Source organism: Micropterus dolomieu, linkage group LG05, assembly GCF_021292245.1.
Source record: "Micropterus dolomieu isolate WLL.071019.BEF.003 ecotype Adirondacks linkage group LG05, ASM2129224v1, whole genome shotgun sequence".
NCBI classification, from domain to species: domain Eukaryota; kingdom Metazoa; phylum Chordata; class Actinopteri; order Centrarchiformes; family Centrarchidae; genus Micropterus; species Micropterus dolomieu.
In genome coordinates, this window is record NC_060154.1 from 25,496,167 (window position 1) to 25,516,958 (window position 20,792).

The window sequence follows — 20,792 nt, forward strand, 5'->3', positions numbered from 1 at the left end:
ACTTGTTTTCAACTCATTAATCCTGGATAGCACTAAATAAACAAAAAACACCACTATACCTCATTTACAGACTACAGAAGTGGTCAGTGAGTGAACCCGATAAGACTGAGAGGTCATGGAGCTCAGTTTCTGCTCTGCAGAGCAAACAACTTTAGATATTAGATATGGTTTAAAGAGCAGGCAGCAGTATAATTTGTTTGCCTGGTGAGACGGGACTGGGCAAGGCTTGGGGACGCAGAGACCTAATTAGACAGCCGAGAATACTAAAACAATTTATGAAGGCATCAGGACTGGGATGTTGCTGCTTGGATTCCCTCAAGGAATTCATTCAAATGTAAACATACTGGTACACTCATGGATGATGCACAAAGACTAAGATGGCTTGGCTAATCACATATGGAAAAAAGTTATCTACCAGGATACATTTTAGGCTTGTAAAGTGTTCTTAGTCAGCATATTTATTTAAAACATAAACATCTGAAAGTGTACAGAAATAAAGATAGTGTTATAACAGATGCTTTTCTCTTGTAATCCCATGTGGGATGGACCAAATGTTTGACTGGACATGTGAAATAAAAACTAACTAACAGAGACTCTGTCCTGTGACCATGTCAGTGGTTTTAACTCTTGGGCTCACTTTCCTGATGGAGTAGCAGTGCCATCTACTGTCAAAACAGGATAGAATTAAAACTGTGATGTCAGAAAATGTAAATTGGGGAACTTTTGAGCCTACTCTGGGAATCCATTGAAAGCCCAAAATACAAGAGAGAACTGCATTCATGAATTAAAAGAGTTTTCTATAAATGTGTCCCTGCATTCATTCAATTACAACTGTTCTATTTGCATTGCCATACCATTCCAACATTGGATACACCTGAGTATATATCTAGACTGTAATTTGGCTGACAGGCATTTATGGTTTGATTTAAAGCAAGTAAAACAGCCATTCTAAACAGTGTTTAAAGGTATTGACAGGTATTGCTACACTGCTGGTAAGGCTACAGAAAGATGGGTTCATGGTCAGTAAAGGAAGACACAATTACCAAAAAACTGAATCCAACTTAGAGTTGCAGGAAACTAAAGGTTTGACATTTATTCTTTAAAAAAAGCAACCATAAAAGGCACAGCCAAAGAATATATCCATCGCACGTAAATCAAAGCAAAATCAAATTATTAATTTATCCTACAGTATTGACCGTATTTTGTAAATTCAAGCCATTCAAGGTAACATTAAGTACAGTAGTTCTGGATATGAAAATGTAAGTGGTGATATACAGTACATTATGCATAGAGACATTTATGCAAAATTACAATCTACCAGTTCTATATTTATACACCCTAACTGGTAACACTATTTGGAAAAGTCTGAATTTAAAAGTCTGATTTTAAAAATATTTTGGACTTTAAAAGCAACACCATCTCCAGTTATACTCATCATTAACAAATCACATGTTATGTTACTTTAAAATTTCTTAAACCTCACTATGTCTTGCTTTAGCTCAAATTAATGATCAGAATATAAAACAGCACCAAATAATAAAAATAAGATATAAAAAAACCACAACAATCACTAACACTAAATATCACTATGACCAATATCAGTCACTCAAGTACTGCAGGAGTTAAAGTTAGCACTGATCCTTAGCACCACACTGTATGTCCTACAACACGGCCAAAGAAATCTGCTCCACAGGTGTTTACTTTTGGTAAAAAGTAAAAGGTTGAATATGTTTGAGCTGTATGAGCTGTCAGAATAAGAAAGTGCTGCTGTGCAGCTCAAGTTTTCCCCTGAAAAATGTACCTTTAACTTTCTGATGACCATTAAAATACTGAGTAAATATAGTGAACCAAGACAACTGTTCAGTTAGCTGCCAGACTAATTACTGTCAATGTCTTATTAATCTGCCCTTCAACAATGTAAACTCTGAGCAGCCTTTGGGTGTAACAGTATCACAGGGTCTCATTATTTTATTTGGTGGAAGCATATGTGTAACCTTTATTTCACTGACATGAAGTACAAATGTCGATTCTTGTCCTGATGACAGAGAGGCCAAAGTTCACAGGCGGCTAGCTGTGAGACGTTCAGGAGACAGGCTTCTTTTGCTGTTAAATGCCTAAAAAAAAGATAATGATGTTGATTATATTTACAACCTTTGAGTAAAATTTCAATAAAACTAATCCAAATACATAGAGCTTTGATTTTAAAGTACATACCCTTAGGGCCATGGGTGTGCATGCATGTTGTTAAGTGGAAAGAATTTTATGAGTAGCTAAGCAATGTTAAACCCAACAAATGGATGTAATCTACTTTGCAAACAAAAAACAAATGGTGCCTCTCTTTCTGTATGTTTGATTGCAATGTCAAATATTATAGAGACTTACAAGACTGCGAGAGGGGCTGAGAGAACGAGAGCGCACAGGGCTGGCACTCCTGCTCCGGCTTCTGCTCCACTGCAAAAAATGACACATCCCCAGGAAACACATGAGCCTTTCCATGCGCTTTCACTATTCTCTAGAGGAAAACTTCAATTAATATTAATAATACACACTGAACAAAATTATAAATGCATCACTTTTGTTTTTTCCCCCATTCATCAAGAGCTGTGTAGCTCAAAGATCTAAGACTTTCTCTATGTACACAAAAGGCCTATTTCTCTCAAATATTGTTCACAAATCTGTCAGAATCTGTGTTTGTGAGCACTTCTCCTTTGCCGAGATAATCCATCCACCGCACAGGTGTGGCATGTCAAGATGCTGATCAGACAGCATGAGTATTGCACAGGTGTGTCTTAGGCTGGCCACAATAAAAGACCACTCGAAAATGTGCAGTTCCATCACACAGCACAACGCCACAGATGTCGCAAGTTTTGAGGGAGCGTGCAGTTGGCATACTGACTGCAGGAATGTCCACCAGAGCTGTTGCCCGTAAATTAAATGTTCATTACTCTACCATACACCGTCTCCAAAGACGTTTCAGAGAATTTGGCAGTACATTCAACCGACCTCACAACCGTAGACCATGTGTAACCACACTAGCCCAGGACCGCCACATCCAGCATCTTCACCTCCATGATCGTCTGAGACCAGCCACCCGGATAGCTGCTGCAACAATCGGTTTGCATAACCAAAGAATTTCTGCACAAACTGTCAGGAACCGTCTCGGGAAGCTCATCGTCCTCATCGGGGTCTCGACCTGACTGCAACTTCGCACAGCCATGGAAGAGGAGTGGACCAACATCCCACAGCCCACAACAGCAACCTGATCAACGCTATGCGAAGGAGATGTTTTGAACTGCATGAGGCAAATGGTGTACAAGATACTGACTGGTTTCTGGACCCCCTCAATACAGTGAAACTGCAATGCAACCTGTGCAACACTCACACACTTGACATGCCACACCTGTGAGGTGGATGGATTATCTCGGCAAAGGAGAAGTGCTCACTGACACAGATTTAGACAGATTTGTGAACAATATTTGAGAGAAATAGGCCTTTTGTGTACATAGAGAAAGTCTTTGAGTTCAGCTCATGATGAATGGGGGCAAAAACAAAAGTGTTGCGTTTATAATTTTGTTCAGTGCATATATTTTTGAAGTATTATACAGTCAGTACCGGGGCACCCCTTCTAGTCACGGCCTCGCCCTTCACTACCACAGCATCTCCTTCCATCAAGGCTGGCCACACGTGGTACATCACCAGAGGAGCAGTGAACTCTGAGTCATAGCTCCGACGATACCTGTCAGACACAGAGATGGAGAGCTGTGAGAAGTTACGGTATGTGCAGAGAAAGCAAATAACAGTGATCGTGATAAGTGATATGCTGCACTTCATAGGGGGATGTTTTACAATGATTGTCTGGTAAAGTTAATTTATACTATGTATAATTACAAGCATCAAAATTGAGCAAATGAGCACCACAACTTTACTCTCTGTCATGAGAGCCAAATTCCTGTAAAAGAACAAACTCTGGTAGCCCTAATGAAGAATTTAGACACAAAACACTGACTTGCAGTCATTGTAAAGTTCTCCATCACTTGCAAAGGCCAAGTCAAGTGGGGGGTCCAGTGTCTGCATGGCAAAGGCCACCCTGCATGTCTCCCTGATCAAGGTACTGATGAGGACAAAGTCCACCTCTGGCGGGAAAGAGATCCGAGGGTTCACGTTCATGGCATTGATCACATCCTGGGAAGAAGAAATACAAAGTCAGATACACTGCCTCAGTCTCAAACTATTTTCATTTGTCAATAAATCCCACAGGTGACACATGATAGAAGTATTTAGTCCTACATTGACGCTGGCCTGAACGTCATAGAGGTCCAGGTTTCTGACGATGTAGTCCACAGCTGCATCCTCTAGACTTTCTGGCCCATAGTGGGATGAGGACAATGTCTTTCTCACACGCAACTTGAACTGACGGTAAGCCAATTTTGCTGTCTTAAAGGATTCCTGACATGAAAACATGAAGGGAAAAAAGTATAAAAGAAAAGTCAATTGATCCAGATGCCAGCCAATCATATACAAACCTGATTCAATCAAGGCAATCTAGGCAGTTCATAAACACATGTCTGATCTGCCCATCTCTACAGCTGGCTCTACAATAATTACAGTCATACCATGACAGCAATGAAGATGATTTTCTGGACCATCTCTAAGTCGGCAATGTAGCGTCGAAGCAGGTTCTGGGCCTCCAGACGCTCGACAGCATACAGGTCACTGAGGCGCGATACGAGGCGTGCATGGCGGGAGGAATTGGTGAGCTGAGCTCTGGTGGGCGACTCACTCCTCGCGGGGCTGGAAGAGCGACTGAGCCTAGGCAAGGGGCTCGGAGAACGACTTCTCACCAGCCTGAGAGAGCCGGAGAGAGAAACATGTAAAAACCACCTCATCATTTGATGACCAATTGTTCTGTGGGTGTTTGTATCCAGTATTTGGATGTGTGCAGGTATACCTCTCCTGCAGCATGGCCTTCTCTGTGCTCAGGTAGGACACCTCATCTCTCAGCAAGCGAATCTGCCGCTCATAGTCGTCAAGAGCCTCCAGCTTCCTCTTATAAATCTCCACCTGCTCACGTGCGGATCGCAAACTGCAAGACACACTTCACGTCAACAGAGGAGTTCATACTGTATATGAAAATGAATATATGAGAGCAGCATCTGCCTGTATCACCCACTCTGCTTTCAGTTGTAATATTTCATCTTCAGTGGCCAGCAGAGTGGTTGCTGATTTGCTCTTTGTCTCACCCAGTTCTTTCTGAGTATCAATCAGTCTGTTAAAACAAAAAGTAAGGAAATGTAAAATTATGTTCAGAATGTCAGAGGGTATAAATGGAAATAAAATGTGCAAGCATTTGTACACATCCCCTTGTTCATGGGCTGGTTTTGTTATAGTGACATTTTTCAATTATCCAAACTACACCTAAACATGACCCATGCAAGTTGTGGTAGGAACCTCTAGCGTCCATTGCTCTACTTCTACTGTTTGATATCTCTTAAACACACTCTTCTCTAACAGAGTCCAGCTCCAGGCGAGTGGAGCACAGCTGAGTCTCCATCTTCTGCATGTCACTCTCATGGGAGACAGAGAGCTCCCTGATCCTCCTGTCCTTTTCCACCGAATCCTGATGATATCAAACAAAGATACAGTGCAAGTCATATACTGTGACCACAACACCAGGTGGCCGTGACAATAGTTGAAAATGATTCAAATTGTTTGAATCGTTTGTTTTTTCCTGTCTAGAGCTTAGTGTTACACGGGATGAAATGAATATGATGGATTTATTAATGAGACATTGTTTGTTATGAAGCCAAGCTACAGATGATGTCACCTGGATAAGCTGTAGACTGGTGTCATCAGTGACCGAGGGCCTCGCCATAGAGAAACACGTTCCGAGCCACGGCAGCAGGCGCGTTTTGAGAGTGTCCACTCCGGCATAGTGTCCACCTGATTGTGTAGAAACAGTGTGTGTTGAATAGTTCATCAGTGATTTTATAACCTTGTTAATTATTTGTAAATAAAAACAAAGTCCTAGAACAAAGTAAACAAAGTCCTACACCAAATGTAAATAGATTACATGTATATTGCTCTTTAACTCAAAGTGCTTCATAGCGTGGGAAACTCATCTCAACCACCACCAATGTGTAGCACCCACCTGGCTGATGCACGGCAGCCATATGCGCCAGAAAACTCACCACACATGAGTTCGAGGTGGAAAGGGAGGGAAACATAGAGTCAATTACTCTGGACATTGATTAATTGGCCAGATGGGGAAAGCCAGTTTGGGACATTGGCTGGGACACCAGGGAAACCCTACTCTTTGCAATAAGTGCCATGGGATCTTTAATGACAGTGAGTCAGGACCTGGTCCTCAGTTTAAAGTCTCCTCCAAAGGACGACATCTCCTACAGCACAGCATCCCTGTCATTACACCGGCACACTGGGATTTTATTATTAGGACCAGCGGTAAGACTGCTCCCATGTAAAGCTTACCTTCAGCGGCTGCGAGGTTGAGGATGGCAAACAGTTGGCCCTGGATCTTGGCAGTTAGTTCAATCAGCTCACAACATCTATTTAGATTCTGGTCACAGGAAATAACCTAAGGGTAAATATTAAAAAAGATGGGATGATGAACAAGATGAATGTTTGCTGTGTGCAGTCAAAGCCAAGGTAATTCCATACATAAGGTGACAGGGAGATGTCTGTAAACAGGCAGTCAAAACTATATAGCATTTGTTATATATATATATATATATATATATATATATATGAAGTTTGTCCGTCTGAATATATAGAATGAAAGTCTGAATATATGGAATGAAATTCTGAATATATGGAATGAAATTCTGAATATATTGAATGAAATTCTGAATATATTGAATGAAGTCTGGATATATAGAATGAAATCATCATCTGACGTCATTAAGGCACTGGCGCCATCTTGTGTTTTTGATGTGATTAATCCGTATGGATGTAATTGTGACACTATGAGCGAATAAGTAAGAAATCTAGTGTCAGCTATTTGGAGCATTGAAGAGATTACAAACACACTAGCAAATGCATGTACAAGCCATATACAGTAGTTCTCCTGATGAAATAATTTATTCTCTTTCATCGTGGAAGACCGAATGCAGGAAACCTCCCAGGCCAGGCAGTTCCTGTTTTGCAGGCAAACAAGCCTTCAACCTCACAGGTGACCGCTGAAGTAAGTTTCCATCCGAACTAATCTTTTAAACACCAAAGTCACAGAAAAAATAACCTGGCAGCGGTAAAATTTTTTGTCAATGGAGTTCGGTGGCTTTGAAGAGAACGATATAACAGCTATTTCTGGTTAAACACAGGATCTTACTCTTTACAAAGTTACTGCCTGAGCCCTTTTGGGTGGACATACGAAGATTGTATATAGGGGTTGTTGTGGGGGGCACCTGTGAGGTTAAAGGTGTATTTCAGTTTGCCTGATAAACAGGAACTGCCTGGCCTGTGAGGTTTCCTGCATTTGGTCTTCCACGATAAAAGAGAATACATTTCTAGATCAGGAGAATGGTACTGGATGTGGTTTCCAGTATTTTGGCTCATACATGCATTCGCCAGTGTTTTTATAATATCTATATTGCTCAAAATTGCGGACGTTGGACACTTTCTTGCTGATTCACTAACAGTGTCACACTTCACATCAATGACGTCAGATTTCATTCACTATATTCAAACTTTCATTCCATATATTCAGATTTTCATTCCATATATTCAGACTTTCATTCAATATATTCAGACTTTCATTCAATATATTCAAGGTTCATTCCATATATTCAGATGGACAAACTTCATATATATATATATTATTTCCTAAATGGCATGCCATAGTGCAACACAACCAAATGCAAAATGAATACCATACAGTGTTTATGTGCATTTATAGTGTAACCTGCAAGAAATTACTATATTTTAAGTTGAGAAAAATCCCTTCCGGTCCCTGTGCTAAACGCTGTTCCGGTGTAGCCAGCCGGCGGGTCTCTACAGGTGAGTACGTGAACCATCTCAGCAGAGAAAGATCTTTGGCACGACACCGGCAGCCATGGCGACTGGCGTCCATAGAAACCAAACTCTACCGGGAAATCAATGTAAACTAAACAAGAAACAGTCCTTTACTGTAATGTTTTAAATTATTTAATATTTCTCCTTCTTTTTCTGTGCTTCATATGCGGTATGAATATTAAAATGATGAAACAAATCTGTCCAGTCGACAGGAATAAACAAAGCAATTTATCATGTCTAAGGAGGCTCATGCCCGCAATGCTTTGACTAGCCTATAACTTAGATTTCAACTGCACTAAAATGTAACTTTCAGTATAGGCTGTTTCACGAAACAAACATAGTGCAACAGATGGCAGAGTCTGGCCGAGGGCACTGATGAGTCAGATTTAGGTCACTCTTTACTTATTGATGAACTTACATGGTAGTCTTTGTGCCAGCTCTCAAGCTTGTCCTGTAAGACGCTGAAGGAAGATGTATTGGTTAGTCTCCTTAAAGTGTCGGCCATGTCCGTCCACAATCACTCTGAGGTTTAAAATGCCCCAGGAGGAAGACAACAGCCGGGGGTGTCGCGTTAATCTCTAAGGGGAGTGCAGTAAAAAAAAAAAAAAAACAATTCCTGTCCTGCACCCAGGCACCGCCTCAGTTGTGGCAACCAAGTGAGGAGACGAGCCGACAACCAAACCACAGTGTTTTAAATAAATAATAAAACTCGTGGCGGATACACTACGAGCTCTCTAGGTCACTCCTCTGCAGGTTGTGTTCTGTCGTGATGTAAATACGATTGTAATGTCATACTGTCAAACGACACCAAAGGCCCGCGGAGTAGCTAAACCTTGTAGCTCAGGCAGCCTGTATGCTGATGTTTCCGCCCAAGTGGCTGTGGTGGATCAAATCCGATTATAATACAGTAGGCTATACTAAATCATTAGCACATTTAAAACCATAACAAGTAGTGTAATAGGCTAGGAGGAGACTACTGCAGATAAGAGGCCATCTACTCATGTCCATTTCCCTAATTTCCCTATAGTCATATTCATATTTAATATTGGTGGTAATAATAATATTAATAATAATAATAATAATACACGTAAACAGAATGACTTATTGTGAGCATTAATTATGAATCAGCTGTATCTGCTTTATCATTAATTTAAAGGTTTGGCGTTAAACAATAACACGAAATCACTGCCTGCCTTTTGCATTGCAATAGTTTGCTTTAATAAAGTCAAGAGACAAAATGTTCTGCCTACACTTTGAGCTAACTGTGATTGTTGTTTATTTATTTTGTTTGTCACGTTTTACCGAATAAGGCTCATTAAGAAGGAGGGCCCCAGTGATACGGCCCGCTTGGCAGTTTACCTATGGAAAATATGAATGGACTATGTTTTTCTATTTTAGGATCCTTGTGTCACTGGTTGAACTTGGAATGGACCATCTGTTATAATCATAGGAACGTCCGTTTTCTGAGCACGCTCACTGCAAACTAAAATGCCATACTTGCTCTCGTTCGTAACGTGACCTTTTTATTCATAAATAAGTATCGTCCAGTCAATCATTTACAGCATAACCATTTCTTCTGCCTTCGACTGAGAAAAGTGGTATGCCCCGTGTTACTCGGTAAGCAGGAGAGGGAGGGTCAACATGGCGTCTGAGCAGGTCCGTTATGTTCAATATTTGTTGTTATGCTTGCATTTTACTCGTTTTTACTCGTTTTTTTGCTCACGTGTTTGTTAAGAGGGCAATGGTATATAATCCCGAATATAATAACCTGGCGTAATAAATATAAATGTACAGGGCTTTGCTATCAGCCCTACGATAGTGTCAGTGTAATAAACACTGGCCTCCGCTTCGTTATTGTAGGTAACGTTGTGTGGAAATAAGAATGCTATTATTGTAGCAGATCCGCTGTTTGACAGCAAAGTGATATTGGAAATATATAGAGAATATAAGCGGTGTGATAATGGGACAATATATCTATTTGCTGCGAAAATGAGTGCAGTTTATTTTTAGTTATGGCCACAGACAGGCAGTCGCGGGGCATTTAACTGAGATGCATTCCAACGCAGAGCGCATGGGACGTTGAAATCAAGCAGGGACTGAAACCTGAAGTTTGGTAATGGTGTGGACAGTAGGCTAAATGTAGATTTGTGGAGAATTTCACACACAGAAGCCTTGTTTTACGACCAGTGTTACCTCAATGTGTAACATTACACTGTGATTTTGAGGAGAGTATCTGAAATGTGGAGGGGAAATCTGATTTTAAAAGGTCAACTCCAGTCTGTCTGTGTAGAGGACGACTATAAAAGTAAATAAATGTAAGGAAGAGTTATTTTTGATTTGTAGTTTCATGACTTGAAATGAATGACGGATTCCTTAAGATAGTAGGCCTACTCCTTGTGCCATGCATGCTTCAGAGATTGTTTTGCCTTCCAGGAGAGTTCCAATGGGCCCGTGAAGAAGTCCATGCGAGAGAAGGCTATAGAAAGACGCACAATTAACAAGGAACACAACAGTAACTTCAAAGCAGGCTATGTACCTATAGAAGAAGAACGCCTTCATAAGACAGGGCTGAGAGGACGCAAGGGAAACATGGCTGTTTGCATCGTTGTCCTCCTCTTCCTCCTCGCCTTAATTAACCTCATTGTGAGTACAACAAGCCTAAATGTACTTGTCCATGTTGCTGTTGCATGAGTCATGGTCTTTCAAATTCGAAAACAACTCTACTGTCCCTCAGATCACTCTGGTAATATGGACAGTGATCCGCATTGGTCCGCATGGGTGCGACAGTATGGAGTTCCATGAGACGGGCCTGCTGCGCTTCAAACAGAAGGCGGACATGGGCATCGTTCACCCACTGCACAAGAGCACAATAGGAGGCCGCAAGGACAAGGACTTAGTCCTTGTCGGCAACAGTAATCCGGTGAGAAACACAGAGTACATTTACAGTGAACACTGAGCATTTTGAAAACAGAAAATGACACATTGTGAGCACACCTCTTTTATTTTATGTATGTTGTTCCAGGTTGTGTTCCAGCAAGGCACTACCAAGCTGAGCGTGGAGAAGGACAAGACCTCAGTTGTCAGTGATGTTGGCATATCCTTCACAGACCCTCGCACACAGACCACGTACTTCAGCACAGACTTTGAAAACCATGAGTTTCATTTGCCCAAAGGAGTCAAAGTTCTCAGTGTTAAAAAGGCTTCAACAGAAAGGGTGTGTATAATGACGTCTAATAGGTGTAACAAAAAGTAATTCATTTATTATATTAGTGTTTCACAACCTGTGCTCCAAGTACTATCAGTACACAATACTACAAAACAGGAAAGTAAAATGTCATCTTCAGAAATTTTGTAAATGAATAACTAAAGCAGTCATCTGGAACACGCTGAGCTGTATCAGTGTAAAATGGAAAAAGTTTTTTCAGTTTTCCACATGGCAAAAACGAACGTACACAACCCAGATTGAAAATGTGATTATCCAGAGAGACATGAAGTTTGCAGTTCACCTGTGCTCCCTGGCTGGTCTGACAGAGCCTGAGAGAATCTGAAAGAAAAGCAGGTGCTGTATGTATGTCAGCGCATACAGCAGCATTACTCTGTGCCTGAATATGAATATTTACATTTATTCATTTAGCTGACGCTTTTATCAAAAGCCACTTCCAGTTGCTAAATATTGCTTGTCAGAGGTTGCACAGCTCTGGAGCAACCAGGGGTTAAGTTTCTTGCTCAGTGACACATTGGTGTGTTTGTCACAATGGGGAATTGAACCTGGATATCTCACACCTAAAGTACGTGTCTTATCCACTGTCCCATCACCACCCCAATAGATCAAATTTTAGCTTTACTTAAAACTTATTTTCAAAACTTGCTTTCACATTGTAATTGTGTTGTATTCTGTGTGTTGATGGCAAATTGATGGCAAAATATATCTTTACATTAAGTTTATAACACATACATATGTGGAAAAGAGATAGGAGTCTAAAAACTTTCCAAAGCCCCTGTGTATGCTGTTTAAAGTGGTTACCAATCTCATTTTTTGTCTCTGATCTTAGATCACCAGTAGTGCAGCATCTGACCTGAACATTAAAGGGGACAGCAAGGCCATCATTCGTGGAAACGAGGGCGTCAACATCATGGGTCGGACCATAGAGTTTAAAATGGGTGGAGGCATCGAGCTCAGGGCTGTAAGTATGAAATGTAGCTACATGTCCTGTTAATAATAATAATGCGTGACTCTGGGGACCTTGTTTTCAATGTTTTATTTCAAAAATAAAGGTTTTGCAAACTCTTTTATGAATACAGTTTAAAGCTGATAAAGGTGAATACGTGAGGATGGATGGATTTTCTGTTTGCAGGAGAACAGCATTGTCCTCAATGGATCAGTCATGTTCAATGCTACACGCATCCCTAATTCCGCAGGAGACGTATATTTCGATGAAGGTCTGGAGAGGTACAAGCTCTGCATGTGTGCAGATGGGACTCTGTTCCGTGTGCAGGTGAAATACCCCAACATGGGCTGCCAGACCTCAGATAACCCATGTAGAAAAGCTCACTAGGAGACGTGACTGGAATCTTCTGTCACATCTCTCTACAATCTGTCACCACTGAAGTCAGATTACAAATTTGCATTTACAGAACATTCATCATGACTTGCACATAATAATACCTCTGCAGCTCACCTAACAAATTCTGTATTCCTCATTTTGTTTGCCAAACAGGAGTTGTGTTACAAATGATTGCCAGTTGGCCAAAGATATGACTATACTTGTAAGTGCTGAAGTATTTTATTGTTCTGCAGGTTTGCCAATTTTATTTAAAATGTATAATGCCATATCAGTGCATAACACTCCTATATTTAACATTATACTGTGGTTTTAAACTGCTCATTGATAGCAATTAGAAGCTAAAGTATTTATTTTTTGCCTTACCGTCCAGTATTACTAATATACAGACCTTGCAGAGGGGTTGTATAAGATTTTATTTGCTGTTCATTGTTTCTGGCAGCTGTGTTTAATATTTTCTTTATTATTATGATTCACTGACGAGCGTGAGACACTATAGGATTACAATGACTTATCTAATATTAAATTTGGGATAAACTGTAAAACACAAGATATATTTTAAGCCATCCAGTTATTCTTAAGCAGAGTAGGTCTCTTTCTGCACATCTTGGCCTGTCTATAATGCACGTGCCAATGGATATACAAGGGATGATGTAGAATATATGTAATATTCTAATTTTGTTGCAAACCTTTTTTACAGCGAAATAATACAATATTGAAAAACAGAACGAGAGTGCGTGCACTAAGATTATGCTACAGATGATTAAATGTTGGGATTCATGAATCAGGAAAGTTTAAATAATCAGTTGCTTGGTTTGAAGCCTATATTGAGTGCTCTGAATTTTGTGCAATATAGTATAAAAAGATATGACTTTCATTTTGCTTTGTATTGTCTTGTCCGATGTGGAGAGAGTGTTTTTGATCAACTAAAAAAACAAGGCTATCAGCCGTATTTGAAAAGTTCTCATTGCTATGTTTGTTTCAATAAAGAAACGTTACTATGTGAAACTTCTTATCATTGGCTTCTATAAATGTCTCAAGTGTTTACATGGTCATTTAAAATCATAAAACATTACTGTGCCTCATTATGCCGTTTTATTATCTAATAGAATGTGCAACAGGGGCATGTTCCCTTGCCATAAATTTTCAGGATCATAGTCATCTACCATACATAAAGAGGGAAACAATGACAGTAAGATATTAACCTGACGTGTAAATGATTGAGTGAATCGCAGAATGTCATCTTTGGGTAGGTGCATGTTAAGCTAGACGCAGCGAAATACTGTTCAGACTTTGATCGGAACTGCAAGAGACAAAGTTAACACACTGGAAGCACTCTGGGTGTGAAAAAATAGTCACTGGTATTCCTGTCAGTTTGGCAAAGAGTGGATACACAGGTGAGTTTAATGTTTTAAGTTCATTTGCTATTTGTATTGTCATTTGTTATGGATTTTCCTTAACTTAATAAATTACTGTGTGATGAAGAGAGAAAAATATTTTGCATTTGGTCTTCTCGCATTGGATTTAGTGATTTTAATATTGACTGAACAAGGACGCAGTCTGTCTTTGATATAACAATGGTATAAATGGCTCTTATTATTTCTTTTTGACTGAGTCTCTTGATGATCATCTATCTGTACCTGCAGGACAGGTCGTGATGGCAGTGGCACAGGGGCCATTCTTGGCTGCTGTGCTGCTCCTTGTCTCCTCGGGGCTCCATTGCTTCTCTCCCCTACCTGCCTGTCCAGAGTCCTGCACCTGTCAGAGAGCTCACCTGCTGAACTGTTCCTCCTCTGGCCTCTCCTTCGTGCCACAACACATCCAGGACTCCTTCACTGAGCTTGACATGTCTCATAACCTCCTTGAGTCTGTAACACTTGGCCGACCACATCATAACCTCAGGAATGTATGGCTGGGAAACAACAGTATCACACACTTGTCTCTCTGCATAGAGAGAAACCTGGGAAGCCATTATATCAGAGGTAGACATCTATATCGCTTGAGACCTTGGGGCAAACGGGGATGTGTATCTTGGGCCCCCACCCTGCACCTGCTATCTGTTGAGAGGAATCAGCTAGAGCAACTCCCAGAGGGTGAGTCAAGTGTAATATGGTCATACGCCCATAAATAAAACACTGACACAGCACAATAACCATTGCTGCCAGGTCTTGCAAAGGTGCTTTTGGGTATTATATAGTTTATTAACAGAAATATCACTCTCAAATATTTCCACATCAGTTGTTGTCTATATATTTAGTGCATGAAAGTAGAGTGTCTAAACCTAAACTCAATAATCATTCCTTATCAAAGAATTTGAGATATTTTGATCAATGGTGGATTTTCATTAGCTCAAACTGGGGCTCTTATTAACCATTCTGATCATTTGCTTAAGTAAAAGTACCTAGAACACAGTACAAAAATACTTCATTACAAGTAAAAGTCTGACCTTCAAAATTAAAGAAAAAGTAGAGCAGTATTGACAAAAACATGTACTTTAGGTATCAAAAGTAAAAGTACTCATTAGGCAGAATTGCCCCTGTTATATTATTATATTACTATAGTATTATATTATGCAATGATCATTGATGTGTTTACATGTAAGCAGCACTGTAATGATGTAGCTGGTCAAGGTGGAGCTAATTTAATTACTTTATATATGGTTGGGTAGTGTAATCCATTACTATGCATCATATTTTATAAACTGATCATATGTTTTGTGTGTAAGAGCGTAAAAGTTACTAGTAACTATCGCTGTTCAACAGATGAAGTGGAATAAAAAGTACAATATTATTCTCAGAAATGTAATGGAGTAGGGGCGGCGCGGTGATGCGGTGGTTAGCACTGTCGCCTCACAGCAAGAAGGTCGTGGGTTCAAACCCCAGTTGCCCCGGCCTTTCTGTGTGGAGTTTGCATGTTCTCTCCGGGTGTTTTCCAGCTTCCTCCCACCATCCAAAGACATGCAGTCTAGGTTGATTGGTGACCCTAAATTGTCCTTAGGTGTGAGCGTGAGTGGTTGTTCATCTATGTGTGGCCCTGCGATGGACTGGCAACCTGTCCAGGGTGTACCCCACCTTGCCCGATGTCAGCTGGGATTGGCTCCAGCCCCCCCCGCAGGATAAGCGGATGGTAATGGAGTATAAATATAAAAGATAAAATGGTCAGTACATGTTATGTGTGTGTATGTTAAGACGATGTGAAGTGCAATGTGACTGTTTTTAGTATTTCGTCTGTGCATACTGTATGTCAGTACTGTGCTGCTATCCTTGTTTCTTGTTTTCCACTATACCAGTGGCTCTCTACCTTTTTGGCATGTGACATGTGTGACCCTTGTCACAGGTGTCAGAAGTCTATGAGTCTAAGAGTTTGTGCCTCTAAACTTTTCAGATTGTGTAATCTGAATAAATGTTCCAGACCTAACAAGTAAAATGATCCGATGTTTCACAAATAAAGCAAAGATTAGGGATAAGAGGATGACTTTGACTTTGTATAGCAGAACTTTTTAGGGTTCTTTCCTGTCCCATTTATCATCTTATCTTGTTTTTAGATTTATCTTTTGACCCACTAGAGGGGTTTGAACTTTGGGAACATGAGAATCACTGGCCTAGACAATTTTATCATCTAAATTACATAGGAATGTCCCTTTAAAAAACACAAAAACGTTGTGTGTGGGTGTGTTGGTGACTAAAGACTATGCATCTGATAGTGAAGTTTCACAACAACACACACCTTTAATTGCCCTCTGGAGTGTTGTTGAGAAATTACTATGAGTCAGACCTGAAAGATAGCTCCACCACATTGGCATATTGTTCATCATATTCTGCCTATAAGGGTGGTCTGAGGCCTACTCATTCCCATTTAAAGTAGAATTAATCTATGAGCTGTGTGCATTGCTGTCCTTTCATTTGGCTCTCACATATAAACAAACCCTCTCACTGATATTCTTTATCTTAGTATAGTACTTTGCTCCTCTCAGAAATGATTAAACCTCCAAAGATAATGACACTGTACACCCTTCAGCCAGCACAGTTTTTATTGACATTCCAGTGGCTCAGAGAAAGGTGCAAACATGCAGTACAACTTTAGCATTTTCCCCTGCACCATATTATTTTATAGAATTCCTTCTGCTTGGTTGAACATATGTGTATGTTTCAAAGAAATACATTCAACCATGGTTCCTTTAAAAAGACATTTAGCAAGAAGAGCTGTGTTGACAGTCATACACTTCTTTCCTGTTTGGTATTCAGCTCACGGAACCTTCAGTGCCTCTCTAATGAAGCGCAGACCCATGGAGCCTTACTTCAGCCCAGCAGTCTCAGGGAGATTGTCTCTGGCTAGTGAAAAGGGGGAGACAGCATGGCAGAATGAGCATCACAGAAAGATTCTTAGCACATAATTAGTCATATTGTATGAGTACTCACTCATTATTGTGTGGGTGTTCATAGTGAAAATAAGCCAGAAGCAGAATTTGGATTCATATTCCAGGGAAAGGGTGTTCATTGATTTTGACATTTTACACTATTCACTATCTAGAAGTCCAGAAACAGGGAGAGAGAGAGAGAGAGGCCAGTAGTTTACATTATTTAATCTCAGCTTTGAAAATACTGCAGTACAGCAAACAAATACGTCAGCTGAAAACAGTACTTCACCTTTCAAATCACAATGAAGGTACAGCAGTAGCTTACATCACTGAGAAGACAACTGAAAACCTGTAACAGTGCATTCCTTGCTCCCTTCAGGAGCCGCGCCACCATGGTTATTGTTCTAATTACAGCTCTGGTTTTCTGTCATGCAGGGCTGGAAGGTAGTGAGTCCTTACAGGTTCTGCAGCTCTCCTTCAACAAGATCTCAACACTAAAACCAGCAGACCTTGCCCACCTTCGACAGCTAAAAGAGCTACACCTACAACATAACCTCATCACAAGTCTCCATCCACAGATGTTCCAGGATTTAGCCCAGCTCCGGGTAACACTGATCAAACTTATTGAAAACATGCACAGAATATCCAGCATTCTAAAAATAAACTCAGTGATGCCACACATTCTTTGTTCATTTCCAGAAAAAGTTAATTAAAAGATTATTTAAAAAAGCTTTTAATTTTTTTTTATTAGCAAATACTGAATTTAATTGTTTTTGCAATCAAATTGCATGTCTCTTACATATCTGCTGTATGTCCTTATTGTGTTCCCCTCAAAGGTTATTGATCTGAGCTTTAACATGTTGACCAGCCTCCATCCTTTGATGTACCTTTCTCTGCGTAACATTGGGGCTGATGTTAGGCTGGTTGGGAACAGGTGGCAGTGTGATTGCAGCATGCACAGTGTAAAAAGGCGGATGGCCTATGACAGCAGCAGAGGCCTGCAGGCCTGGAGCGTGGTGTGTGCCTCCCCCTCCATCCTCTCTGGCAGAGACCTGCTACAGTTGGAGGACAATGACCTTAACTGTTTCAGTACCGAATACAGGCCAGAGATCCACCAAGATGTGACGGTCTATAGTGGCTCTGAGATACTGCTGTCTTGCTCTACACTAGGTAACACAGTCAAAAAATTGTCAAGTCACTTAATGCATATATAACAATGTAGGTCAGTCCAACTGCATGCTAATGTTGTCTTCTTTTTTTTTGTAGATTCGGTGTGGTGGACACCCAGTGGTCAAGCATCTGTGAGCCAGCCTCAGGCTGGTCTGCTCATCAGTGACGTCACAGAGAGAGACACAGGACTATATGTGTGTGTGTCTGAAGATCACGAAGTTGTGTCTGTTTTTAACCTCCAGATCAGTCAAATAGGAGGTGCAAGAAGAAAAACTAGAAGTTTACCCAGAACCAGCCAACAAATAATCCCACAAGACACCCTAAATAGGATAGGTCAAGAAAGGAATCAGAGAGCTAACCAGTCTAACTTGGCTCTGGCTGTGTGTCTGTCTATTTTCATCACATTTCTGATAGCCTTTATCCTAGGAGTCTTAGCAAGACCATGTATAGATGTTCTTTGGAGAAGGGTCACCAACGGGAAACGTTCCTCTGCAACCAACTCTGTCTCATCTGTAGAACAAAGACAGTATGACAATGAGGCCTACTCCAATGGTGAGGAACCAGAGCAGATAGGAACTCACAGGGAAAGGAGAGTCACATTTAGCACTGTAGACTTCAGCAATGTACAATATTATGACACCGTAGCCAGTGGTGATCAGGAAAGCATCAATAATGATGCAGTGATTGAATGTGAAGCAGCTGAGGCAGAGAACAATACACATACAGCTGGAGATTCACAAATTGAAAACAGCTTACAACAGAGTAGCATAGAGGATAACCAGAGGGATGGCAGAGACCTCTCAGATATCACTGATGCAGGCCGCACACACAACACAGAGTGTGAACACATCCCGGACCCTGTTGAGCTGGAGGAGAGGAGAAGCTTGTCTTCATGCTCAGATTCTTCACTATCAAACAAAGTATTTAATGAGGACCAAAAGACCCAGCAAGACCACACAACACTCAATTCTCCTCAGCTGGCAGAGGACTCTGTTCAGCAGACAGTGGATTTCTCAACAGCTAGAAAAATAGAGGTGCCACAAATTTCCAAAGAGGGAACAGGTGAAATTCATGGATTTTCTTCTGAGCCCTTTGCAGACTGGTCACCACATACATATAACACCAACCTAAAAGACCCTGATCTGTGGCAGGAGAATGGAGAACAATTTGAATTTAGCGATTCCGTTCAAAGCACATCTGCAAGGTCCAGCAGTAGTAGTTCTTTTAATGATTCAAAACTGACTGTGGCACCCACTTCAGATAAACAGAAGAGGGATGATATGTCCAGCTCCAGCTCATATGTCAGTGTGGATGAGCCTACACAATACACTGTGAACTCAGACCAAGAGGAGGAGGATATAGAAGGGAACCACAATAAACCTGTAAATGATTACAGATATGACACACTAAGGCCTGCATTGAGACCAGAGCACTCATTTTCCTCTCATTCCAGTGACAGTGATGGGGAAGACTACAAAGTCAAACGTGAACCACAAAAAGGAGAGGGGAAGGACAAGTCCATTAGTGTAGCTGACATGCAAAGCAGCAGCATAGTTACAAGAGAGTGGGATACCAGGGAGAAAGTTAAACCCATGCCACGGACAAAGTGGCGTGTAACCAGCTTGGGTGTTACCAGTAAATGTCTGGATAGCGTAGCACCTTCACCACCTGAAGCATATTCATCCTCTTCAAGCAGTGAGAGTGAAGCGGAAATCACAGACCTAAAAGTGGAACAAAATACAGGCAGAGTGAATGAGGGGATCGAAATCATTGAGCCAGAAATACTGTCAACTGACCTGGATCGCCAATGTATACCCCAAATCAAGAGGAGTTTGAAAATCAACGCCCCGTTACCTGCTTCTGATTCATCCTCTAGTGATGACAGTACAGATGAAACAATGGACCACATGCAGAAGCAGAAGCATGGAGAGATGAATGTGACAAGGTTTCAGTTTCAAGAATCTCATATGATTAAACTCGATTCAGACACACGGTGGCCCGCCCTAGATCTTCAGCATATCCCGCGCACTAAGAGCCGTCTAGATGTCAAGGGACTATCACCAGCTTCTGAGTCGTCTTCTAGTAGTGACAGTGAGGATGAAATAACACACCACGCAGTAAAGCGAAGACCAGGGAAGGAAGTCAGTCATGATCCACATACAAGTTGGCATGCCCTAGATCTTGAGCATATTCCTCGCATCAAAAGGCATCTAGATATCAAAGCACCACCTACTGATTCATCTTCTAATAGTGAGGTAGAGGAAGAAAAAGTAGCCCAAATAAAGAAACATGAACAAGGGGGACAACATGTTTCAAGACATCCATTCCAAGAATCTGAAGCTGAAATTCATGACGCAGAAACACGGTGGCCTCCCCTAGATCTTGGGCCTACTATGCGCATCAAGAGGCGTTTGGATATCAAAGCACCATCGCCACCTCCTGATTCATCTTCTAATAGTGAGATGGTGGAAGAAAAAATCATCCAAATAAAGAAACATGAACAAGGGGACCTACATGTTTCAAAACTTCCATTTCAAAAATCTCAAGCTGAAAGTCATGACCCAGAAACACGCTGGCCTGCCCTAGATCTTGGGCCTACTATGCGCATCAAGAGGCGTTTGGATATCAAAGCACCATCCCCACCTCCCGATTCAGTTTTTAGTAGTGACAGTGAGGAT

At 41.0% G+C, this 20,792-nt stretch overlaps 3 protein-coding genes and 1 long non-coding RNA gene across 6 annotated transcripts in view; 2 read left to right on the top strand and 2 right to left on the bottom strand.

Moving 5' to 3' along the window:
* Nucleotides 1-20,792, top strand: part of LOC123971410 (cytoplasmic FMR1-interacting protein 1 homolog) — a 1,205,200-nt gene that overhangs the window by 283,124 nt on the left and 901,284 nt on the right. The gene's annotated exons all lie outside the window — the stretch shown is intronic.
* Nucleotides 1,068-8,792, bottom strand: spata18 (spermatogenesis associated 18). Of its 2 annotated transcripts, none has more exons than XM_046050267.1 (12): nt 8,444-8,792; nt 6,487-6,592; nt 5,825-5,940; nt 5,499-5,617; nt 5,171-5,266; nt 4,949-5,083; nt 4,614-4,845; nt 4,288-4,446; nt 4,007-4,182; nt 3,613-3,736; nt 2,383-2,512; nt 1,068-2,114 (listed from the first exon to the last, which is right to left on the bottom strand). In XM_046050267.1, the coding sequence occupies exons 1-12, from the start codon at nt 8,528-8,530 to the stop codon at nt 2,107-2,109; spliced, it is 1,488 nt and encodes a 495-aa protein (XP_045906223.1). In that variant the 5' UTR covers nt 8,531-8,792; the 3' UTR covers nt 1,068-2,106. The 2 variants fall into 2 exon arrangements, with proteins under 2 accessions (XP_045906223.1, XP_045906224.1); XM_046050268.1 differs by having other exon boundaries at nt 2,383-2,451; nt 8,444-8,790.
* On the top strand, nt 9,572-13,595 carry sgcb (sarcoglycan, beta (dystrophin-associated glycoprotein)). 2 transcript variants are annotated; one of them, XM_046050297.1, is made up of 6 exons: nt 9,572-9,681; nt 10,459-10,668; nt 10,760-10,945; nt 11,048-11,239; nt 12,078-12,209; nt 12,381-13,595. In XM_046050297.1, the coding sequence occupies exons 1-6, from the start codon at nt 9,667-9,669 to the stop codon at nt 12,579-12,581; spliced, it is 936 nt and encodes a 311-aa protein (XP_045906253.1). In that variant the 5' UTR covers nt 9,572-9,666; the 3' UTR covers nt 12,582-13,595. The 2 variants fall into 2 exon arrangements, with proteins under 2 accessions (XP_045906253.1, XP_045906254.1); XM_046050298.1 differs by lacking the exon at nt 9,572-9,681 and adding an exon at nt 10,319-10,340.
* On the bottom strand, nt 16,603-20,310 carry LOC123971470. Its single transcript, XR_006825190.1, has 2 exons — nt 17,006-20,310; nt 16,603-16,918 (listed from the first exon to the last, which is right to left on the bottom strand). It is a non-coding gene; the product is annotated as an uncharacterized LOC123971470 (long non-coding RNA).